At 30.1% G+C, this 27,310-nt stretch overlaps 1 protein-coding gene across 1 annotated transcript; it reads right to left on the bottom strand.

Annotated features, from left to right (window-relative positions):
* Window positions 1–4,800: 4,800 nt before the first annotated feature.
* Window positions 4,801–27,013, bottom strand: LOC129951724 (uncharacterized). Its single transcript, XM_056064028.1, has 3 exons — window positions 26,677–27,013; window positions 5,866–6,105; window positions 4,801–5,809 (listed from the first exon to the last, which is right to left on the bottom strand). The coding sequence occupies exons 1-3, from the start codon at window positions 26,732–26,734 to the stop codon at window positions 5,433–5,435; spliced, it is 675 nt and encodes a 224-aa protein (XP_055920003.1). The 5' UTR covers window positions 26,735–27,013; the 3' UTR covers window positions 4,801–5,432.
* Between the last annotated feature and the right edge of the window lie 297 nt (window positions 27,014–27,310).

The following is a 27,310-nucleotide window of genomic DNA, read 5'->3' as shown; positions in this document are numbered from 1 at the left end:
CTTCAACAAGTCAAAAATATAATTGAAACATTTAAGATATGTATTAAACCCCGGTCATTACTCAATACACCGTATTTTTTATACTATGTAGTTTTGGAGGGGATACTAAAAGATTATTTGTTTTTAACTATAAAAATGCAAAAAAAATTTGTCCAATACAGCACAAGTCATTTCAGTGAACATATAGATAATTGATCAAACATAATTTAAAGTAAATCCAGCCATTCCGTGTCAAACGTCATTGGAGAAAGAGAACAATAACAAAGGCGGTTGACAGAGTATTTTTCGTCAAAAAACATTTCATATATCTAAATGTTAAGTACCTTCCTATTCATTATTCGTAGAGCGTACATTAATAGTCCGTCATTCCGTGCCAGCGATTGATGAAATTCTTTTTTACCACTCGAAATAACAAAGAAACCTTAAATATGTTCCTATTGACAAAGTCAGATCGCATTTAAGATGGCCGCCGTATAATCAAAGGGTGCTCTTATTTTAAATCGTCATTTCGTGAACGGTATTTTCCTTGTAAAACATTTTGTGTATATTGTTTTCATTATTGCTTATTTAATATAAGCCGCGTTTTATTATCACCATGATCTGATCCGGATCAGATAATGATAATAAAACAGCATTGGATCATCATATTTTTTATTATTTAAAGTTTGGTAGCAGTGTCAAATTGTTTCTTTCAAAAGTGACATTTCAAAATAAAGCAACAAAAAAAACAATCAAAACCCGAAAATGGAAGCTGCTGTGGTTGATGTAAGTATTTATTTTTATTTTTTTGTCTTTTTATAATAAACTTTCATATTTGTAGTTCTTATTTGAAAGCGATAAAAATAACATTTATTTTGGAACTTGTGCATACGTTTTGCGACGCAGATTTCAAGAACCACTTTCGGCTTCATAGGTCAACTGTCCACATTTATACACAAAATTTTTCTTATTTTATATTAACGTTTACATGTGAATATTAAAATTTATTCTAGATCGGTATAAATTATTGCCACGATTTGTTACCACACCAAGAAGAGGGCTGCCGAAAACTTCTGCTGAAAAAGAAATACATATACATTTCTGTGGTATATGGCGAACACAAATACTTTTCGAGAAATTGGGAATTTATTTGGCATATCACGTTCCACCGCTTGGATTATTGTAAAGAGGGTGACTTTGTGGCTTATATCCATCGGTCATGAATATGTGTAGTGGCCAAGCAGAGAAGAAATTGCCCAAAATATGGCTACAATGGAGGCAAAAACAAAGATGCCAGGAATTTTGGGATGTATTGATGGATCACATATAAGAATCAAGGCCCCAGTTTCAAACAAAGAAGATTATTTCAACAGAAAGCATAGCTACAGCATTCTACTGCAAGGTGTTGTTAATGCAAAGAAAAAATGTATAAATGTTTTCTGTGGAGAACCGGGGAACATGCACCACAGGCGACTTCTGCGTAGATCCGATCTTTACAAGGACACATGCGAGAGGACAGTAGAACTTTTTCCTTTTAACTCATTTCTGCTTGGCGACTCAGCATATCCACATCTTGACTGGCTTATTCCACCTTTTAAAGACAATGGGAATGTAACAACTGCTCAACGTAAATTTAATGAAATTCATTCTTCGGGACGAATAGTAATAGAGCATTCATTTGGTCTACTTAAAACTCGTTTCCGAGGAATTCTTCATTTTACTGAGCAAACAAACATAAACTCTGCGGTGAATTTGGTGGTCTGCGCATGCATATTACATAATATGTGTGTAGATAACAACGACGAGAACGAAATCACAAAAGATATATTCGAGACTCGTAAAAAGTGTATCTTTTAACTTAACTTTTATCGGTAGCGTTCACACTGCGGATATTGTTTTTGTTATTCGTGTAAAATCCTACTATACTATTGATAGATTTTCCAACAAAACACGGGTATTTTTAGCAGCGACGTTTAAAGTAAGGTGAACGATTTTAATGTCTTACTATTAACTTAAGAATTGTCTAAAGTTATAATCACGAATTGGCTACTTTAAAAATGAAATTAATTTTTTAAATAAAAATGAATTTTCTTACGTTCTATTCAAAAAAATTTTTTTTCAGTCGGATGAAAATGTAACAATGGCAATATGGGTTATATTTTAAATAGTTGGTAGTGATACCAACATTTACATTACAAAGTTGCATTACTCTCTGTGCGAAATAGAGGAATACAATTTGGATTTCAAATTAAGATCTTAAGATCCAAACACAAAGCTGGATCTTGATTTGTTGTTGTAATGCATGTAAATCCATGGTCTGGATTAGATCAAGGTGATAATAAAACGCGGCTATAGATTATGTGCTTTGTTTTGTTCTTGTTGATTTTATCAAACTTAGAAAAACGTTCCCGAATTGATGGTTTCTATAAGATATTTATCACCAAAAAATATTTCTAATAAAGTATAGAATTCTGTGCGCTGCCCTGTAAAAATGTATTAATATACAAATTTTAAAATAGTATAAGGTTAAAAGCCCTCATTGTATCTTCCAGTTTTTTTTTGTCATAAACCCAATTTTGAAATTTGCAACCTTGGTGATTTTGAGTCAGGTATATTTTTTAATCCTAAAATATAGTAAATATTTTTAAATAGACTAGGTATAGGATTCTTTTCAATTTAAATAATTACTTCTAATATTGACTCTACCTACTACACGAATAGAAATAAAACCCCGTTTCGATAGTCAAAAGCGCACGCACAAAGCCATCACATTTATATAGGTAAGAACAATTACAAAGTCTAATATTTCTCTAAAAATAAAGATCCAAACAAAGTTGTGTAAGTTTAAAAATACATCCTTGATAAGTTACTATCGTAGATAGATTATAATAAATACCTACATACATATAGCATATCATAAGAACTTAAGTAAAACTGTCCATGAAACACTTTTTTGGCCGGAAGTTATAACTACCTGGGTACTTTATAAACTCAATTATTTGTATTAATTTTTAAAACAAAAGATTTAAAAGTTCCTCATCCCATTTAAAAAATTCAATACCATAAAAAAACGTCCAAGCTAAAATTTTCTTAAATTATGCGATAATAGATAGGTATGTTTACTATCTTTTTATATGTGTAAAAAAATTTAACATGCATCAAAATATTTTATTTCACTATAAGTTGTCAATAATTGTGTAACCAGCTTTTGAATTGCGTTTAGTTTCAATCAACAAAATTATTTATTAAAAAAAACATTTCAAATTTTTTTAAGATTTAAACTTCTTTATGCTCGATTTGAAAACAAACTGTAAGAAAGGTTTAGGCGATCAAATTAAAAAAAAAAGAATTTATTATCTGTTATTTCATAACAATACAATACCTACATATTTACTTGCCTATAACAGTTCAAGTTATTATTCCCTAATACAATTCTCAAATCAAAAATATAAAATCTCAACCAAGAATATACAATTCCTACACGAAATCGCAATTCACCTACTTTTGGCTTATCGTCTTTGTATAGAAAGTCTACCGTTTTGCGTATGTAAAAATACAACCCAACCAAAATACAAACACAAAGAAGCAAATGCGTATTCCTTTCGCACTTAGACTTTCGTTTATTCTTTTTAGTCTTTCTCTATTGCAAATTATAACATTTATAAGTCTCCCGACTGCAATCGATTTCTCCATTAATGTCTTCGCTAGACGTTCCACACAAAGTATGTAGATACCGCCCTATTCGACTTCCACCATGAGAGCACTATGGTTTTCATATACCTACCTACCAATACCCTTTATATCTTAAATTTGAATTTGAGATCAAACCCACATCCTGAAAAAAAATCACCTACCAATTGATATTTATCAACAAAAAAAAACTTTAAAGGTCAAACAAATCAAATCTTCAAATATTGCAGAAAAACTTATGCCAAATGAAATCAAAATACCTACCAGTCAAAATATACATAACTATATCCAAACGTATAACTACCCCCATATTCTTCTTCTTTACAAAGATCTGCAAGACAAAAATCGCATCGTAACTTTGTATACATAATACAAAGCATTGTTCATATATGTATGTATAAAGATCGTACACAAGAAGAAGCAGCCTTATGAATGTAAATAAAAACAAAAATCGGTAAAAGATCCTTAACAGGTGATGTAAGCATATACAAATTTCATTCATCCCCTTATTAGACACAATTTTGAAACATTTTTGTTTTCTTTGCCGTTTTCCATATAAAAGTCCATTGATATAAAGCAAAAACAAAAATAAATTCTTCGACCTTCATATGGAAGGATATACTCAAATAGATTGAAGGAAATTGTTTGTTGGGTGGAAAATTAATTAAATTCCTTATTCCGCTGGCTGCTTATGGAAATGGAAATTATATTTATCTCTCGCTCCCCCGAAATGTCTCCACTATCGATACTACCGCCAAGGCGCCAACGACTCGGCTTCCGGTCGCCCTAAAAATGTCTGCCTATGAGAGTACTATAGTTTTCATATACAAAGATATAATATAAAGAGTAGTATTACAGTTTCTTCTAAAGGGTTAAAGTGTATCTGGCAATAATTTGTGCTATTTATCATATTACTGAAAAAAATACTATTTAGACTTTATAGTATTAAACTTTTTTGTATTGTGCTGAGAATATGGGATGACAAACTCTCAACTATTGTAAGTTAAGACTAACAGTCACGGGCAATCCAAAGAAAATAAAGCGTGCTCTGTTATAGACTCATAAGCATTTTTCTATCTGTGTATGTATCTATTTTTGTATTAATTACAATGAAGTATTTAAAACACCAAATTCTCAGTTCATAAGGCTTTCAAAACTTAATAATTTACTAAAAATATAATTACAATTTTTTAAGTAACCAATTTGTACTCAGAGTATTTTTTGTTCATACTTATATAATACATCTATGTTTTTTTTTTATATAAATAAATTGTTTCATTAATAAATTGTACTGTACCTACTTAACGTTAAAAAAAAACATTCTTAGCAATATTTTCTTTTATGGATACATAAAGTATATTTATTTTTGGTGAATCGTACTTATGTATTTAAATATATCTATTCAAACTATTAAGACTTAATAAAATAAACATATCTTAGTAAAATCACTTTTACGACTAACCATAATTAATTTAATCAATAATAAATGGTGAATAAGTTCTACTTTTCATTTGATTTAGTTTTTATTATTAACAATAAATTACTCAAAATAATCAGGCAGACGCAGGTACGTCATTTTATAGAGTTTTGAAATTTCCTTTTATTTCAACAACAAAATCTACTGAAAACATTAGATTCTGAGCAGAAATAAAAGAAAAGTACAAAAGTCATTCTAGTTTTTAAATTACTTACACAAATTAATTAAGCATATATGTACATACATATGTATGTACATATGTGTTTTAAGTAGAAACTTATAGCATTCAACAATATAATAATGATGGAGAACATCTGTGTTTTGACAAATTAGACATCAAAATCGAAAGCAGAACTAGCGGGACCAAAGCAGATAGATCAGAGGCGCCTGCACCAGGCATCGTTGAAGTAATTGCTTCCTTGGCTTGGGGCAGTTTAGATTCAGTTGGAATTGTAGGTGTGGTTTCGTTGGTAACTTTCAAAATAGTTTGCAATCTTATTTTCTGAGGTGCAATTTCGCAGTAGTAGATTCCATTAAAGGTTTCTGTAGCATTCTTAATAATTAAACTGAAGTTGTGTTTTTCCACTTCGTAGGCATTGTCCAATACATTCAAATTGTTCGTTATTGTATTTTCTCCTTTGAACCAAAGAATTACATTGGTATCTAAGAAATAAATTAGAATTAACTTGGAAAATTCAGTACTTTATAGAAATTCTTACCTGCTAAATTCTTTACGGGACATTCAAGGGATATGTTACTGCCAGGCTTAACAGTTCTTCTAACAATTTTCATATCGAAATAAGGTAACATTGTGGATTTTGGACTGAAAGCTGTAGATTTAACTGGATCTGCTGGCAAATTCCGATCTTCGTACTCGTAATCGTCGCTTTGATCGTTTTGAACGGTTTCACCGTTATTACTTGTCGAAGAACCATCTTCTGGGTGTGGGCTAGAATATCCTGAAATTAAATAATATAATTTTCATCATTTTACTCAATGATATGCAGGAGTGGTGAAATTATTAATGTTACTATCCTGTGGAAGATAGGGTACAAATTCTCCCACTATATCCCTATAGGCTTCTTGTACAGAAGCAGGGTGTGAGTAAAAGGAGATGCAAGTATGGTCGTACTGAAATATTTATTTTGGCACAATTTAGGCATACAAACTAACATTTTAGCGATTTTTACATCTAAAGAAATCGATACCAAAACGATAGACACATTATAATACAAATTATAGTGTTTAATAGTGTTTAATAGTGCTGGTTGAACGTCTACCAAGTTTATTTATGAGAGTTGGTTGAAATTTAAAATTATTCATGAGAACCAAGAACCAACCAAAAGAAGTCATACATAACAATCAATCCACATAAATCAAACCAAAAAAACAAATTTAATACGATTCGACACCTTTAAATTGAAATTATGATTATTGGCATTACTGCATAAGACATTTTAATAATACATCAGTTGGTAGGGCGAAAGATAACAATATAAATATAGGTTTTCTATATATTACGTAATTGATACTTTAGTTATACTTTCAACAAAGCTTATGGTCTCACTTCCACCAGGATTGTATTGTTAAGACATGTCCACGTTTTTGTATGCTAATTTTCGGCTGATGACTGACCGCGAAAGTAAAGTATGTGTGTAGGTAAACTGAACTAAAACTGCACACTTTTGTGCTGCATGCAAGTTCTTTAAACTAGATTTTAGAATGGTCATGATGTTTACTTTTTGGCATTTCAAGCTAATCAATTTTTTTACACGAAAGGCCTAATAAATGTTATTGTTGGCATTTCGTGCAAAGTTAGTGTTTTAAAGTGGTTATGTTTAATCTTTAGTGTTTTGTCTCACTTTGCTAGTTTATTAAACGTTACAATAATGTTGTTGGTTAAGGTAATGAGAGTGTAGACTTATTCAGAGAAGTGGTTTACAAATGTTTTAAACATTTAAAACATTTGTTATAATTGTCGTGAGAACTAAAAGTTAGGCAAACACATGTTGACATACAAAATAAAAATAAAAAACATAACTGGTCGCACGAACTTATTTCTAGTATCCAAAGAGTATGTTTAAAAATAGTAGGAATATTTTAAAAATTTAAAAACATACCCGTATTAATATAAGTTTATCTTTGAAAATAAATGCCATTAAATTTCTCAAAAAAAGATATTAATTTATTGCATTTTTCTTTGCCAATCGTTAGTGTTTTTTGTTTTAGTTAATTTTTGTATACTCGTACATACAATTTTTTAATTTTTTGTTTGTTTATGCAATGCTTGACTTGTTTTTAATACATTTAACTAAAAAAATGTTTCAAATGGTTATTTTAAAAATACAAACAAAGTTACCCGTTTTTGATCATTAATTACTATTAAGACGGTAAGAACTTCTTTAGTAACAAATTATTTAAATAATTCCATTATATCTTACGAAAATTTAAAAACAAATAACGGTTTTATAGGGAGCAACATTATGAAGCAATACAAAAATATATTTTCTACATATATGTATATAGAAGCCAAGTTGAGAAACAAAATTTAGAAAGTGTTTCATAATTTTTTGCTCATCAAAAAAGTGAAAAGCTTAATAGCTCTGTAGCTGATATACTTCGAAAATAAATAAATTAGTTGCCACAACAGCTCCTTCAGAACAAGGAAGTGGTGACTTGCTAATTTCAACAAATACTGTGAGCGCGTAATGTCAATTCTTCACTTCATGTTCGAAGGGTTCCAATAATGTATCGAAATAAAAGTCTTTTAGGTGAATTATATTTTTATTATTCGAAAGAAAGACATATAATTAATTCGAAAACGACAATGTATGTACTTTTTTTCTCGTGACAGTTTTTTAGCTTGATTTGTATTTTTATCAGAAGCCTCAATAGCCAATTGTTTGAGCGTTTTTGCAGGTATGGCTTTAAGACAATTCGTTTTATTTAAATTAAGTTCAAGAGTTAGTTATATAAATAATTCAGACGAAAAAATTGTAAGCCCACTAAAAGTTATTCTGAGAAAAATTAACTTCATTGTACAAGCTAAATTAAGTTTTGTAACATATTATTCTCTGAGGCGAGACCAAGTAACTACTGTCAATAATTAAATGTTTAAGCTAGTTTACCAATATAATCACCTTTTTATATTTATATCCTCTTTGTACATTAATATTATAATTAAAAACGAAGTTGTCCTCACTTAAATATTGGGATTTTTCTTTATCTATTTTTTGTACATATATTGAGCTTGTCCTTAGGCTTTATAGATAATTTGCTAGGAACTCATTCATCTAAAAGGAAAATCCAATAGGTGTTCGTTTGTTATTTTACTGAAAACTTATTTTATTGTATGTATACATTTCGTTCAAATCTTGTTTTTATTTTTGATAAATTTAATTCCCGGAGTTATAAGATAAGCTACAATACATTTTTAGTAAAACATTTTTAAAAAACAGGAGATAAGTTTGAATCGAGAACAAAATTAAAATTTTACAAGGAAAGTGCTTTTTACGTAAAAAGCTTTCATTCAATCCTACCTGCTTAGGCTTTAGCAAAGCGAACAAGTCGGTAGACTTCACTTTTTTGGTAACTAAAAACATAAACAGTTACGAGACAAAACTTTCAGCTTTCTAGGATTCTAATTACTGGGACACATGGCCCAATTTTTTACTGATTTTATCTTTGAAAGACCGTGCTTTGTAGAAATGATTTAATTTTACTTGTAGATATTTCACCTTCGAAGATGTGGTTTACTCATGCGTTACTTAATCACAAAATTCATTAAACATTTTAAGGAAGTGTGTTGCAGTGGCTCTCTTTAAATTTTGCATTACCACCATCAATCATACACAGTTTCAACCAATTTTGATTAATCTATGTAATAACATAAGCAATGTCAATGTTAAACTTTGGGACACAACTCGAAATTAAAATATGGATTAGACCTACATATGTATGTAAAGATGAGCAGAATGAGCAATTATTCCAATGTTTCTGGAGAAGTAAACGCTTATAATTATATAGGGAAAACATTGAAATGTTTTTGTTTTAAAAAAAATACACAACTACCTAGACCTAGATACAAATACAATAATTACTAAAAACTAATGACCTTTGTATTGGATTACTCTAAATAACCTATTTTTAGAATTGAAAGAAATTGAATGTTTTGTACTTTCATAACATTTGTTTAGGTATGTGATGTTGACGCAAATAAATTCCGCAAACATTGTATAGAATTTCGAAATTGGGTCATATGAATACTTCATAGGAACAAGGTACTAGTATATGTACAATGTACATATGGTGGAGGACGGACAAATTCAATTAATTTATTTTTTTTTGAAATATTTGCATAAGCATTGAATTTTTCAACAAAAAATTGCGGAAACCAAATAAATTTTATTTTTAAGTACATACATACCTATATATGTATGTATACATATATTTGTTTTACACTTACTTTACGTCGAGAAAATGCAGATGCTTGCAAAGATAATATAGAAGTCAAAGGTAATTTGGACATACGTACCTCATTGTTTAACACCGTAGTGATGGTTGTTACACTGTGTTTATGATGTACATATATCTACAAGCTGACGAGTTTTCGAAAATAATTAAGTAAAAAATGTTCGATTATTTTAGGAAACTCAAGGTACACATTTATTTCAAAATTTAGAATCGTATTATACATTTGAAAAAAATCTGCGCTTTTTCGCCTGGGTTTTTAAATGTTTTAATTGCGCTTTTTAGAACTCACTAACTTTACTAAGGGGTATAAGGAAAGTACAAAATGGCTAAATTCATTCTTATAACTAATCTGCAGAATTTCAGATTTATACTCACAAAAATGTTGTTTTTCAAACTTTCTGGAGAAAGTCCCAGTTGTTTTTCCTTTTTCTTCTTGCGTACTTTCCTCAATACGCAAGAAACAAAATTGTATAGTATTCAAAAATAATATTTTCTTAAAAATCTATTCAATTAAACTATACATAGATGCATAAGTATATAAAAAAACGGCATTATTTGATGTTAATATATGTAGTTTTTCAAGAATTTAAATAAAAAGTAAATATCAGTTCGGAATTTAGTGATTTTTTTTATATACTATAACTATATACTATAACTTTTCTCAAAAATTAACAGTAAAAAGCAGAGATCCAAAATAACCATTGACCTTTATTTTTAATCGGTTTCTCACTGAGATTTATTTAATTCGCCAATTTCATTTTGTTCTCTTGGTCTGTGATTTATTTTTAAAAATTAATTTTTTAGGTCTTTGTGTGAGAGTTATCATTTAAGTTCGCAAATATCTCTTATCTGTTGACTTAAAAAAAAAAAAATGGGTGGCGCGACAGTCCGTTGAGAACCAAGGCCTAGCCTAGTGACTTACAACTCTCAACCATTCCTGTGTGCGAGTAATGTTGTCAGGAATGGAGGGGACCTACAGTTTATATGCCGACTCCGAACGGCTAATTTTGAGAAAGCACTTTTTCATGACAATAGTTACTCTTGGAGAATTTGTCAATTCCTCGCAAGAGGCAGTACCCGTGAAAAGACTTTAGATGGCATAGGCAGGGATCGAACCCAAGACCTCTAGCATGACAGTCCAACGCACTAACCATCATGCCACGGGTCTGTTGACTTATTTAACTAAAAATAAATCAAAAATGGTTAAAATGATAAATCATATGATTTTCTTTATTTTGCAAATAAAAAAATTTAATTCTTAATTATTAAGCCTAACTAAAAGTAAACTCTCAAGAGTTTTTGGATTTAAATTATATCTTCTTTCACTAACTATTAAACTTAGAGAAGAAAACGCTCTTTCCACTGATACTTGCGTTGCTGGAAGAGCGATCACAAAAATGTTAGGAGATTTTAATTTGAGATTTTGAAAAAATGAAAGGATGTTAGTGTCCAACGGCAAACGAGGGTAGGCCGAATCAAAGGGTGTTGATAAATGACTAAATAAACATTTTTTAGAGATTCTAAACAAAGAACTTTCTAACGAATAAAGTAAATTAAAAATCTCCAAATGAGATTTATTATTTTCTCTCAGCAATAAGTGGTCACCGGTTAACCAAAACCTAAAAAAAGTCAAAAAAATGTTTTTCTCTCAGAAACCGAAAAAAAAATTGAGTAAACTAATTATTAAGTGATCATTTTTGTAAATCGCAACAAGTGAGAGTAATTTAAGAGACCTTCAAAAGGTTGAGATTTACTTTTGATCTCTGGACTAAAAAGTAAATTTTGTGTTCAATATTCAATTCTATATAAAGTTCTACAACCGATAGGCTAAGAGGCTGCTAGAAGATATGAATTTAGCTTAGCAAAAATGATTGTCTCTAAAAATGAATTTGGATGAACGTCTTATCAAACTTTTAGTCTTGAATGAAATAAATGTAACGATATGGATATTAACATTCACCAAAGATAACTAGGAGGATGTAAAAAGCAATGTCAGGTGAACTTCCTTGTGATGCTGAGCTATCAATTCAACAAAAAGGTAGTCGAATAATATTCCAATACAAGAATTGTCCCATAAATATTCAGCTATGAAGTAAATAAACAACATTTTCCAAATTGTTTAAACAAAGTTTAAGGCTTTTAATGACGATTTGGTTATTGCATTGGATACTCTTGGTTATATTTACGATAAATTTAAAAATAAAAGAGTGCTGCAAGAAGATATCGTTGACAACTGATACAGTGCGGAAATTGCTGCGAAATGGACAGCCCAAGAAAATATACAGTTAAAAATTTCTTGGGACATCATTCATAAGGAGCCTTTCAAAACTAAAAAAATAATCCTCGAGCTACAAGAACCCAAAAAAGTCTAGTAACTCTAAGTTTTTTTTACACTTTAGAAACTTCCGAAAGTAGTTTGCTTATAATAGCAAGCGGCCAACTACGATCAGAGGCTTATCATAAGTAATTTTGTAGTTGTTAGTAAGAAAATAATACAATTATAGCCTAACACGCACAAAATAAAAAACATAATTAACATTTAAATTTGACTATTACAGAACAAAAAATAAAATAGAGACGTATACGATAGTGGAGCCCTGGTTCTTAACAATGATTTTAATCCTACCTTATTTAGATTTAAATCGATCGATGAACAATTTAAGCTATATAAAATGCTCATTCGACCTAAAGCTTCATTCTTCCCATAGTTAGTTCTATGGAAGTCAATATGTTTAAAATAAAATGTACGCAGGTGATGAGTTCCGCCTTGGTAATTCAAATGTACGCAAAATAGCAAATAAAGTGCATGAATTTCAGTCATTATTAAAACGCCTTTGATGGAGAGACCGCAATTGAAGAAGCTGAATACGATGTTCTTAGGGAGGCAGATCATAAGGATCATCCCAAGAAAGACCATTTAGGGCAAAGCGAATGAAATTATGTTGAATTGATTCAATACGTTTTCTTTTAATTTTGTAATAGGGAATCCATATCAGCGAAGCATATTCAAGATGAGGACGAACATGACAATTAATTGTACAAAGAAAGAGTAACATAGGGATCAAGCATAGAACTTGCCTTATTGACAATAAAATTAATTCGATTTGGAAATTTTAAGTTGGAACAGAAATGAGCATCTAAATAGATACGTCATTAATAGGCAGGATGAAAAGAAATTGGCCAAGATGGCTTCCCTGGGGAACACCAGATTGAGCAACCAAAGGTTTTGAATGACAATTTCTAAATTTTACCTCATAAGATAAATTTTCAAGGTGGGAATATCATCGGGACCGGCTGACAAGTCATCAATCAAAACAGATACAAAATCAAGAACCGTACTATGTAGCACAGAGACGTGATTACAGCCAGATTGCGAAAAGGAATGAAGATGATAGGACTATACTTCAAGTTCTTTATGGTTTTTAAAAAATGATTCACTAATGAAAGGATCTTGTTAGTGTAGTTAACTGGAAAGCCATCTGATTTTTTCTTTAAGTTTACAAGTTTCCAAAATTTGTTAGGAGAAGTTGATTGGAGACAGAGTTTTGATGTAAGTTTTCCATGCCTTATTTTGTTTGTTACGCAATAAACGCAATTCCTTCGTGTATCACGGGCGGCTAAAGTTTGTATTTCTTTAAACGTAAATTTTTGTTCAAACAATAATTAAAGATCTTTTACAAATTTGAAACTATTCGTCAATATTAGAAAATGCTAATGAATCAGAAATTCCAGAACTGGTTAAATATTCAGACAACAACTGGAAATTAGAAACCAACATTATAAAAGGGGTGATGGATGCGACCCACACTGATAACTTTCCATCCCGTCTGTCTCTTTGCCTTGCTAAAAAGGTTTTTAGTTTTTCGTGTTTTGTTAAAAAAGCTGTCAGTTGAATTATTCTAAAAAATCAAAATTATTTTACATATACATACATGCATAGTTTGATTTCTAAATCTATTTTTGCCAACGAGATTTTTAGAAGTAAACCAATTTTTACCAATTTAAGAAGCATTTGCGTATTATTTTTTGTAGGTATATTTTATGAAAAAACTGACTGTTGAATTTTTATAAACAATTTAAAGAATTTTGAAAACAATATTTTCTGTGTGATACAATTGTTTGAAGCCAAAATTTTAATTTCTTAAAAGATATTTGAGTCGAAAGTAAATTTTTATCAAGTATAAGCATTGTTTTGTTTCTGTCAATTCGATTTTACTGAGTGTTGACAACAATATTTTTTATACGATAAAATTAGTTTAAAGTCAATATTTCAAACCAAAAAACCAACTTTTTTTAGCAATTATTTTTGTTTAGGTTTTTATTTTTTGTAAAAAAAAAACTGTTAATTCGGTTTTTCTCAAAATTAAGCCATCAATTTTTTCAGTTTTTTTTTTATTTATAAAAAAACTATTGATTGTATTTTTTCAAAAATATACTTGTTTGGTATCACTATACAATATATAATATAAAATTAAATTCAATTGGCTAGCATTACTGGCTCATGAGGTATTTTGCGTTAACCAAAATGTTGACCTTTTTTTTAAATTGCTATGGTAAAAAAATCCACCCACTCAATTTTTTTGGGAATCCTTTCTGTATTATTATCTGTATAAAAAATGTATTTGAAGTCCATATCTCTACTGGTGAACTTCGCGAACGTACGGGCGACGTATGAAGGGAGGTACATTCGCACGCACAGACATCTCTCTAAAAAATTTGTATTTAGACTCTATGGACCTTGAACATCGAGAAACAAGCAAACAAAGGAATTACTGTGTTCAGTAAAGTGAATACTTAAGTCCAAAGGGGGGTGAGTAAATCTAGAATTCGAGTTTTTAAGTTTTAATACAGTTGCAGTTTTCTGTAATTTAATAAGAAGGATTTTATCGAGAAAAGATATGTAGTTCCAATTGTAAAGAAGAAAGAAATGCATCAAGGCAGGACTTGTCTCCAGATGGAATCCAGTCAATGTCTGGTAAATTAAAATCACCTAAGAAAACAATATTGGTGTCAGAGCAGGACAAATTGGTGAGAAAGTCTAATGCCAAGTCGAGTTCGCTATAAATAGCCTACAAACTTTTTAGAGGGATGTAAACGTTTAAAATTAAAGCGGTCTAAGTCTGCATTATTATCTTTACACAGACCAGATCAATTGATAGTTCAAATGGAAAAGAAACTGAAGATAAATGTTTATCTTCATGACGATCGTTAAAATTCGAACTCTTGACTAAAAATTCTGTGTCGGAAAAGCTTGAATTAATCCAAGGTTCTGTTAAGAAAAATGTCAGCAGTCTTACTGCGAAGTCTACTTACGTTTTGGTAGAAGAGGGCAAGTCTGTTAAGTTTTTTGACTTGATATTCAAAGAAACACCCTGTTTTTGACTTTGTGTAAGTGATTTGACTAAAGTCTCTGCGGGCCATATATTTGTGTTGCAAATAGAATCGAAGAACATGGGATTCGTTACTAATTTAAAAGAAGAAACAAAGCTAACTTTTCTATCGAACTTTTATGCAGTCCCAGACAGAAGGTTAATTAAAGAACTTGTTGAACTTTATGAGATAAAAATCAAAGAACTGACTAAATTTCTGAATGCGACGAAATAGCTCTAGGATTGCTAATTTTGTCAATATAAATCCGTCATAATATTATCTTTTTATTTTTCAATGTATAGGTTCAACCAGTTAATGGTACTAAAACGGCGCTTTCCAGCACTAATTGAGCTGTTATGTCTATACCTTACCTACTCACAACTCTCAACCATTCCTGAGTGGGAGTAATGACGCTATAGGGATGAAGGGGACCTTCAGTTCTTAAGACGAATCGGAACGGCTAATTTTTGAAAGCAGATTCTATGACAAGTTACTCTTGAAGGATGTATTTATTCCTCGCAAGAGGCAGTACCTGTGAAAAAAGACTTTAGATTTGACAAGCAGGGATTGAACCCAAGACCTCCGGCATGATAGTCTTACGCACTAACTTCTCTTCGACGATAAACTTAAAAAAAACATTAACATACATATGTTTTTTTTTTAATTCATTTTTAATTATTAATTCTTAAATCTATCTTAAAGCTAGACAAAAATTCATAAAACTAGCCTAATTATCCATAACTTACAATTAACTTAATGGTCTCATACGGACACTCCAAGTTAAACTATAACACTTAATACTAATGCCTTTCGGCCCTAAGATCTATTTTACTTCAATTTATATTTTATTTATTTTTGTATTTATTAGAAAATTTGAAAAAAAAAAAAAAATAATATGGATACCCTTTTTTATTTTTACTTTAAAACTACTTGAAATAGTCCTTAATATTCTTACGCACTAACCATCACGCCACGATTACTACAATCGATTGAGCTTATAAAAGGAGTGCAACTTTTGGTCATGCACACATTTGATTAGTCGAATATAACGATGACAGGGCTTTATAACAACGGAAACTTACATCTCACTGTAGTAACAACAGTCAATATCATTTCGTTCGGAAACGGCTAGACAACTACTAGTTGTGACAAGTAGTTTAAACGGAGTCGGAGGTAAAAGCTCAAGAAATTATTGTGTTGTTTTTTTTTTTAGTTTTGTTACGAAATCACTGCACTGTATGTGTTGTATTAAGTTAAAAAAAAAAAACGAGAAAAAAAGCGGCAAACTTAATCAGTTCTTTTTTTTTAATTTATAAATTAAAGTTAAAAAAATCGCCCATATTATTATTTATAATATTTTTTTTCGATATCGAGATTTTAAGAGAGGGTCATTAAGCGGTGCATTTTAAGAAAACAGTACTTAAAGGAAAGGTTACTTAAATTATTTTAGAGCATATGAAAAATGCGATTTCGACCAAAAAAGTATATAAAAAAATATATTTAAACTTTTAAGAGGCCTATTATTTTGTGTTCCCTATTTCACACAGGGCTGTAGCGCCACCTTTGTGTTTTGGTAAAAATATGTTTTTTAACATTTTCTTTGTCAATTCTTTAAGTGTTTGGTCATATGATTTGACATAAAAGCTTTCTATAGATTGCATTTCACATACGAAGAACAAATTTTTCAAACACAGATATTTATATATTTCTATGTTTACTTTTTGGATATGATTTTATTTTATTATAAAAAGCATTAAACTAATTAACCTGTTATATTTTTAGGAAAACTGGTTTTTGCTCTTAAGTGTTAACAATATAAATTAGTATTTATTAATATTTATAAATTTGTAATGTATTAATAAATACTAATAATTTTGTATATTCCTCTGAATAAAATAAATGCAATTTAAAAACAAATTGTATTTACATTACTATGTATGTATGTATGTATATGGAAATGAGTATATACCTATACATATATATTTTAAGAATTTCGAAACCCCTCCCGGTTTTATTCAGTAGTATTTAACTTAGTGCTTTAGTCTGTTTTGTGTTGCTGGGTGTGTCTACCAATAGCCTTGGACTCAAAAAATATCCCTTACGAAACTTCCAAACGAACATCTGGTATGATGTCACCCACATCCGTAAGTTTTCCAATTATAGATTAAGAAAAAAATTGACAAAACAGTTCAAAAAAGAAAAGGCTGTTCTTTAATTTTGTTGATCGCAAGGTTATTGTTTTTGTTTGATGTTCATTAAGATGAGAACAATTTAATATGGAATGATGTTTCGGATAATATTTTTGTTTTGTGGTCTTTAAGCTAAATGACCTAGATAGCAATTTATCATATACCTACCAATATTGGAACGAAAGCAATGACATCATGATTATATGAAAGAAAAAACATTAAAAGTTGGACGTTTTAAGGTCAATAATTTTAAGTAAGTTTCAATAAGAGGTTGAAATATTTGCATAGTGCCTTCTGAGAGTACAAATTGAACTAAATGTGTTGTAATTTCTTTTTGGGCAATATTTTAATATAAAAAAACATACACATGCATGCTTTGTGTGCATATTTAAATGTATGATGCTCGGCACGAAATATATTTCAGTGAGACATCAAGGATTATATTAAATACACCAATACTTTTATATAATAAAGGATACGATTAATTTGAATTTGTATGCAATTAAAGCTAATCGAAAATGCGTGTCTTTCTTAGGAGGTGGAACCGCAACGCCAAAATATTGAATAACGACCAAGATATCATTGTAAGTAGAAATAGGGGAAAACCCGAGTGGAAGTTAATATTTCGAAAACGCATTGCAGCCTTGTTTCGTAAAAGCGTGATATACCCTCTTGCTATTATCCATGAATCATGTTTTTTTCCTGTTTTAAGCATTTCAAAAATGTTCTGTGGTTAGATCTTCTGTACTTCCTCCAACTATTCAATGAACAAGTTATCAATTTAAAATATATATTTTTTTTTAGTATTAATCATGGATTTCGAAATAAGTAGAATTAAAGAGAGACCTCGTTAATTTGACGAAGCATAACCTTAGACTCTTTATAGGCTTTTAATACCAAACCCAAACAAATTTAGGTTTCGGTCGAAAACCTTCATCGCGAACTCAAGTTTTCCCATACATTATTCGTAAGCCACAAGTTATCACTAGTTTTATATAAAACCTGTCGAAAACTAGTAGCTATTCAAAGATGAACTAAACAAACAAACCTTTTGAAACACTCAGCGCTCAATTGAATGTAAACAAACTAGCTGTTGGCTGCTGTCAAAAGAAATATTTCGTCCACAACTGCAGAGGTTTCAATTTAAATAAAATAGTGAAGTTAATTAAACTCATAACTTGGTCGTGGTAAGTAATTTATTTATACAGATATAAATTTACAGAACATGGGAAACAAATAAGAAAAGAAAAGTTTGGGGTAGCGAAAAGGAAGATTATCTGCTGGAATTGTGGACTGAAAAGGAACCAGAACTACAAGGCATTGGAAAAATGGACATATTTATTAAGAGTTATCCGTTATATGAGTGCAGTACACTTTGGACAAAATAAAAATAAAATCTGAGAACAACATTAAAGGTTTTATTTTCTTTGGAAGTTCATAAAGGATTTGCAAAAGAAAACGATTTATTTTGCTTCATTTCCCATCGTGTCATTTATTTTAAATGTATGTGTGATAATATATGGTCGAGTGTTTTTATGTTACTTAACAATTAGTATTTGATTTTTTTTTCAAAAAAGTGTTACTTGTTTGGTCATTTTTTTAAAAATATAAATCCAGAAAAGTATACAATTTCCCTTAAATATTCTTCTTAAGCCGATGTGTTAAACTTATCAAGATAAGCAAAATATGGAACCTTTAAATATTAGATTACACATGTTACTATACTGTATATATGTTTTGATAAACCGTGTTTTTTTTTTAAAATACACTTAATACCTTACCCAGAACTTTATAAGAACTAAAGTGCCTGTTTACTATTTTAATAAACGTTATAAATAAATATATGTATTTATGCAGGTCCTTGTGCATGTTCAATCTACGAGTAATTTAAGTGTTTTCTTTTAGAAACGGTAGGTACACATCTGGGTACTTTAAAATGTTTGCGCAAGTTTTGAGCGGTATTAACAAGCTATTTTTAAATGAATTTCAATAAGCAACAAAAATATCAACTTCTTAATTTATTATTAATTGTATTATTGTTGATCTTTATGAAAAACTGAGAGCGATTCGATGATGTATTTATACTGTATCCTCAAAATTTTGTATAATTTCTGTATTACAAAATATTGTAAGTTTGAAATAGTGTACTTTATCAAAATAAGACTATACAAATAGGTATGTACTTAAATTTGCACAAACGTTTCTGCGCAATTGTTTATTATGATGAGAAAAATACATGTAAAAATGTCATAGAGATACAAACCATTAAGAAGAAAAAAATAAGAAAGAGAAAATAAGAAGAAGATACTATTTATTCTGTTTTTGTTTTTATTAATTCAAAGACTTGTGATTTCTCATAGGTAGCAATGTTATTGTTCAAGGAAAGTTTAGTAGAACATAATGCTAATGCACATTTTTTATGATTTATTCTCCAAAAAAGGATTCTGTTAACAAGATTCTGTATTTCATAATGCTGTAAATAATCCGAAAAATAAAAATCGTTTTATTTTTTTTGTTGGCAACTGCCTAGTCATTGATAAAGCTTCGGTTCCCATTGATCACCGAAATCAAGCATCAGTGATCGTGGTTAGTAGACAGATGGAGGACCGTCTCCAAACCTACCGCGTGCTGTTGTCATGTGCTCTTTCTCTTCTGTCCTTCTGTCAAGGTGCTGTGTTCTCTACTGTGTACATTTATGTGCTGTAATGTAATAAAAATCGTTTTGATAATGTATAAAAGTGCGCACTTTTTAAATTATCAAAACAATTTTAATTTTCAACCTATTTACAGCATTTTGAAAAAAAGTATTATAATAAACAGAATTTTGAAATACAGAATTTAATCATACAGTGTTATTACCCATACAATACTAATACATATAATAAAATTGATACATTTTCGTACATAACATGCACATGTGTAATTTTGTGTCTAAAGAGCATCAAAAATGTACAAAGAGTAATCTGCATAAAACTACCTCCCATATCTATGAACTCTTGAACAATGTATGCAGAGCTTTAAAAAGGTGCACGTGAGATGTTTACAATATTCATATAACACCGAGCTCCACCATACAAACTCAAGCAAACAATCTTGATCCCTTTTTATATTCGAATTTGGTCTGCACATGACTGTATATGTATGTATACTAAATGAATTCCCCCTGCAACGACATACAATACATTGACCAAGCAATCCAGAACGATTCATTAAAAATCTTCAACTACAATCAACAAATCCATGCGTTATGGTGACTCATGAATGCGATGCAATTCCAATTCCACAGAAATACGGTCTGGGCAAGGGTAAGAAGAGCTAGGATGTAGGGATTGAAAATTTAAATGAAAATCTCTTTGGCTTTGAGATCAATGGAAAATGTCGGTCTTAATTAAAATGGGTGAAACGTACCGACAATTTCTAGTAGAAGGAGCACTACTAATGGAGTTTAATTGTATACATACATATACTGGCATTTTCGATACATGATTATTGTTCAGTGCTATTCGCCGTTATAATTATTTTGAAAAGAAATAAACCAAATAAAAAGAAAGAAGGTTCATTTCTCACCTAACTGCACCACAACCCTCATACTCATACTCGTACTTGGAAAAAATCGTAATCCAAAATTTATAATTGCTAGACATAGATGACATTAATTGTCCGATATGAAGGCGCTATTCCTTTCCGCATGGATTTGATAGTTAATGTGGGTGAAATAAATTTAAATGAACAAAAGATATACGGGTGTGAAGAAGCCAACGAAGGGTTTATTGGATAAAAACATGATTTTTCCAACGATGCTAACAGTACTTATATTATAGATCATGTTGCTTATAATATTAATGCTGAATTCATGAACATTTTACTTAGAATTGAATCTTTTACTAATTAAACATTTTTACATTTCTCAACGTCTTAATGTCCCAAGAATCTATATATAAAAGATGTATGTGTTTGCGTGTCTACTTTCGAGAAACCTTTTTTCGTCAACCATTTTCAAGAACCGGCAGATATATCGACTTCAAGTAAATTATATAAATATATGTACATATAAAGAATTTTAAAACAACGAGGATTGTTTCTTTTACTAAAGCTTTTTGAAAAAAGAAAAGCATTTGGTTGACCTTAAATATCTCATGAATATGATTTTAACTTAAATTTATTTTACAAATTGTTATGTTACAAAGAAATAGTTACAAAATCTGAACTAACAGTAGAGAAACAAATAGCTATTAACCATGTGGTCCTTATTGTTATATGGTAAACTCAAAAAAACATTTTTTTTTGTACTTAAATTAATAGAAAAAAGTTAAGTGTGAATATCGTGGTGCGTCGATAATAAAGTGTGCCACTGTATGTACATATGTATGTGTGTATATATTTGCCACACAAATATGTAATACTTTTTTTTTACTGCTTATGCACCTAAACATACCATTATCTATTTCAATTTAATGCTGCGTTTCAAATGTCTTAAAACAAGTGCATCTCATTGATTGTTGACGGTGTCGTAGCATTTTAGTAATCAAGAAAATTTAAGGAAAACGTTTTCCTTTTTTAACGCTGAGCAAAATAGATAATAGAGCTTGTACCCAGAAACAAATTTAACTTAAAAACTTTAGAAATGAAAAGCTAGGATGCGATCCGCACTGATGACTTTCCATTAGTGTCCTTCAAAATACTTATTGCAATAACCCGAATTGTCATTTGAGGAACTTCAAAAAGTATACAATCAATATACATATGTACATACATATGTTTTTATTATTTAACCGAAAATTAAAATTATTATTTTGAACATTGTGACAAAAACTTCGAAGTAAATCTTTATTTGTTTTAAATATATTGTAGTTAATCAAATGTTTGTGTGTTTTATATTTTTTATGAAACTATCAATTGCATTTTTGAACAAATTTTATCGAATTTTGATAACAATATTTCCTATTAAAAACAATAATTAAGCTGACTTTTCAGAATTTTTAAAAATTTTTCGTAACAAAACTGTCAAATGGAATTTTTAATTAAATATTAATAAAAATATTTTGTATTCTATAAAATAAGTTTGATGTCAATGTCTTTATTTCGTTCTCAAGACGAACAAGTCGAAAAACAATTTTAACCAATTTTTAGTGAACCGATTTTTTAGGTTTTTATTTAAAAAATAACATCGATTCGGTTTGCATCAGATGTCATAAGCTTTATTCTACTTTGCATACAATTTTTCAGAATATATTATTTTTCTTGTTTAAAAATATTTGAGGTCACAAATCTATTCTTTCCGGTTTTGTTTTAATTTAATACAAACCCAATTTTGGTATTTAGTAACAATTAGTAATATAAAACTTAATTGCAATCGATTTTTTTTGTATTAGGTACCTAAAAACACAACCCACCAAATTGTGATCGAAAGTTCTCTTTCATCATTTTTTGATGTCATTATCTGTAAAACCAAATGTATTTTTAGTAGATATCTTACAAGTTCTTGAAACTTGGGCCTTGTTTCACGCAAATTCGGAAAGACAAATTATTGACATGGCAAATTATCTTCTTTTTGCAAAACCCAATAAACTGCAAAATTATTTAGAATTTTGAAGAGCTTTTCAGTAATATGCAAACAGAAATTTAAATGTCGAAAATAAATGAACTGCTTTAAGAATGGAGCAGCTAATAATAGTTAAGAAGACAATTGACATAGGCTATTTTGTTTTTATGTTACAAATTTACCAGAGAACATGAATTTTGAATTTTAGGGTTAACGCGTATGAAATTGGACACTTTCTTATAAAAAGCTGTTATAAAATAATTTATAAAAAGTAATCCTTTTAAAATTAATGATAGTGACCAAAGGGTAGTAAAACTGATATTTAACTACGATATCGTAAGAGATTTTTTGTCCAAAAGTACCTATCCCGAACGTATAGAAATACTACCGAACGCACACACGCTGAGAAAGAAATCTTTCTAAAAACTATCAATTTAGATTATAAGGACCTGAAAATGTAAACATTTTCAATTTGATAGATCAGACCGATTACAACTTCCTAGCTACAGTTAATTAATAATAAAAGAAGAGAAAGCACTGCCATCACTTTTATTTTTACTCATATATTAATTTTATTCTGAGCTCCTACTTATAGCAATCTTCGAGCTAGCTCTGATAAAAAAACCTGAGCGCTTGATGTGTAAGAGCTACACAGAGCTTTTTTGACAATCACTCTACTCTAGAGCCTAAAAAATAAATTCCCTATCAACCTAGATGTGGTTAATTGGTTCCAAAACATATTTCTAATTAAAATTATTAGAAAAAAAGTCTAAAAGATTTTGGAAGGACGTTTTTAAAATATTTTAGCTAATATTTCCGAACTAAATTAATTTTAGAATAAGTACAAATGATAAAAATAAAGTAATTTTAAAGCTTGTTAAAAAATTAACCTTTTTGAGGCTTCAAGATCGAATACTGAAGTGTCGCATTCGCTTCGCCTTTAACACCAAAATCCAGGCCAGGTGTAAAGGTGTTTGAATCGAAAGCTAGAGAATAAGGTCGAATTTTTCACTCAGGTTTTCTAACAAATGTAAATGTGAGTCAATTTTAATATGAAATTGTGGTGATGGATTTACTAAACTAGGTAGGTATGTATACATATATGTAAATCAAATAAAAAAATCAAATTCTTGTTTTAACTAAAACATGCAATTATTATGTCTTGTTAAATATTCTTTTTATGCAAATTTATAGTCTACCTCCTACAAATTTGCTTTCCAACATACGTACTATAAAAATCCGAAAAAGAGTTTCGCCCTGTCACTTGTCGGTGCGGTATTGTTTCTCAGTTTACTCCGTTCACCTTAGGTATTAATATCTTTTGTTTTATAGAATAAAATTAAGAAAATAATTTTCGAAGCAAAATCAAATTTCAGGCTGTTGATTTACATATTATGCATATATGTATTTTGTTCTTCTGATGACGACCAGGTAAGTAAACAGAATGTCAGGGTTGGAGGGGACTTACAGTTTTGAACTGAATCCGAATGGCTAATTTGAAAAAGCACTTTTCACGACAAGAATTACTCGTGGAAAATTTGTCAATTCCTTGCAAGAGGCAGTACCCGTGAAAAAAACTTTAGATGGCATAGGCATAGAAGGATCAAACCCAAGACCTCTGGCATGACATTCCAACGCACTAACCATCATGCAACGGGTACTAAGACCAGGTAGGTAGGTCTAGGTATACCGATGTTAAAAAATGTTTTAATTCTGAGCTGAAAGTTTATCGACAAGTAAGCATTCTTTGTCTTATAATTACCGATTACAGATACTGAACCGAAATGCGAAGGACAGTTACACCTGCCACTCTTTATTGACCCTAGCACATTCGGGTTAACGTTTAGCCATTCTAAAATAAATATGCCTATAATTTTTTCTTATGCATACGCCACTTAATAAAGACTTTAACGGTTTTACCTCATGCACGCAGAAATACTTAACTGCTATCAACTACCTATGTACAGTGTAACAATTTTATATTCGTACCCTTTCTATTAAAAATTGGAATGTTCTCCTGATCCTGAATGGCTTGTTGTAGAACATTAATACCATATGCATGTTAAGTGTGTGTTCATGGTTGATATATTTTATCAAATTTTCTTAGTTGGTAAAAATCATTTAATAAGTAAATGCTAAAATGATAAACACTACTGCAAAACTAGATCAATTTCAAGCAGCTTTTATTTCCCTTGCATTTTCTATCAAATGCGTTTTGTCAATTCATGTTCTATTATTTTAAGTCTTCTGTTATTTAGAATTTTTAAAAGCGTTTTAGACAATTTATCTCAGACTTTAACAACAATGGGAAAAAAGCTAGTGAAACCACTAAAGAACTAAAAGAACTCATCGTAAAATACTATCAAGAAGGTAAATCATATAAACAGATTACATCTTTAGTTATTCGAGCTAAATCAGCGGTTTAAAGTATTGTTAATCGGGTTGTCAAGAAATAAAGGATTGAAAACTTGCCCGCGATACGAGAATAAGTATTTTCAACACGCAGAAACAGAGGATAATTGTGCGTGAAATAAATAAAAATCTAAAGATAAGTGCATTAAAATTGTCACAGAACCTTTTCCAATCCCTGGAAAAACAATTTTGCAGTAAAATGCTGCGGGGTTGTATACGGGAACATGGTTTTAACGGAATAGTATCGCGCAAAAAAAACATTTATTTGTCATGATAACAGACTTAAACGACTTGCATTCGCCAAAGAATAACAAGCAAGACTTGACTTCTGGAAAACGGTCATTTTCATAGATGAGTCAAATTTTTTGGCGTAAGCCGAATAATGAATACCTTCCGCAAAACATGGTGGTGGGTCGGTAATAGTGAGGGGTTGTTTTTCAGCAGCTGAAGTTGTAAAACTACACATAATTAAAGGAAACATTGATGTCTTGAAGACGAATTTAAAAGATAGTGGTGCACAAATGGGTATAGAAAACAACTTTACTTTTTACCAGGATAACGACCCAAAGCATAAGGCGAAAGCACCCGAATGTGCCATCTCTTAAATTGCAGTAAGGATTTGAAAACCCCCCCACAATTACCAGACATTAATCCGAAAGCGCATTCATGGGACGAAAATTCTCTATGAATGGACACAAATATCCTCAGAAGCAACTGAAAAATTGGTTAGCTCAATGCAAAGACGATTGTAAGCTGTAATTATTTCCAAAAGTTATGCCACAAAATATTAAAACCAAATTTTTTGACTGATTAAAACAGGGTACGAATACCTACGAAATTGACCCAGTATTACTCTAGTTTTTTCTTTTCTTTAAATTTTTCAAGAAAAATAAATTGTACCAACTATAGAAATTCCATAAAATATATCAACCATGAACTTACTTAATTTGCACTTTGTTATTACTTGTGTATCTGAAGTCATTTTGGATGAGGAAAACATTCAAACTTTTTGTTGAAGGGATACGAATATGAAATTGATACACTGTACATTTATTTGATTGTATTACTTATGAACTTAATTTTCTCGGTAACTGTTTCTTTAAATTCAATACACATTTTTGTATAGAAGAGCCTTTTAATTTAGAATGGGTACCGAATAAGTACATAATAACAATCCACAATCAAATATATGCATTCAATATCTCACAAACGAAACTGAAATTAATGTTGTATCTTTTTATATGTATGATTGAATGAAGAACGTTTTCTTGTTGTATAATATTATTTGAAAAATATTAAGACAATTTTGAGAGAAAAGCTGAGAATAATTTTAAAGTGTTTTCTAAAATATAGTTTGAATCTAAACTTTTGATTATAGAGGATGAACTCGTTTCTATAATAAATAGATATAGGTATGTACATATGCTCCTAACTTTTCGGCCAAACCTACAAACAAAGACTTATGTCGCACCCATGCAAATTACCTCATGCACCAAACTAACCTAGGTAAAGTAGGTACCTATATGAAATATCAAATTTCTCACCTGTAGCAAATATTCCAAAAGCAAATAATCCACAAAGAATGTATTTCGTGTATCCCATTTTGTTCTGTAATGTAACGCTTTACTTTTCGATTAAAAAAAATAACAGAAACTCTTAAATCACAAACAAATATTTTCTAGAATGTATATTTTTAATATTTTCCTTTCAAATAAAAAATAAGAAAACCGCTGACCCAAGAAATATGCGAATATATTTATTTTCAACCCGCCGCGCCGTCACCACAAGCAAAATGAGCTCAAATCAAATGATATACAAATGAATTTGCCTGAACTAAAACTAATACTAAATTCAAAAGGAATGCATGGATACGATATCCAGACTAGAATACCACTCAGCTTCCAGTTCCACTATTCCTGGTGGAGAAATAAAATCGGATACATTTCGTTCCAAGAAGTTCATTTGGTTTTTGGAAGAATGAATTATTGTTTTGCTCACTATTTACAGTTATTGAAGAAGAGAGCTATGTAGCTAAGAGTTACGCCAGGAAATGAATTTTATGTCTTCCACAGTCTATAGTTTGTTTGTATTGTATGTGTCTATCATTTTATATTTGCTTTTAACAAACACTACTGCAACTATGCTTATACTTAGAAAAATAAACTAGAAGAGATGTTG

Source organism: Eupeodes corollae, chromosome 3, assembly GCF_945859685.1.
Source record: "Eupeodes corollae chromosome 3, idEupCoro1.1, whole genome shotgun sequence".
Classification (NCBI taxonomy): Eukaryota; Metazoa; Arthropoda; class Insecta; order Diptera; family Syrphidae; genus Eupeodes; species Eupeodes corollae.
Note: the sequence above shows the minus strand (reverse complement) of the source record. Positions and strands in the feature narration are given on the sequence as shown.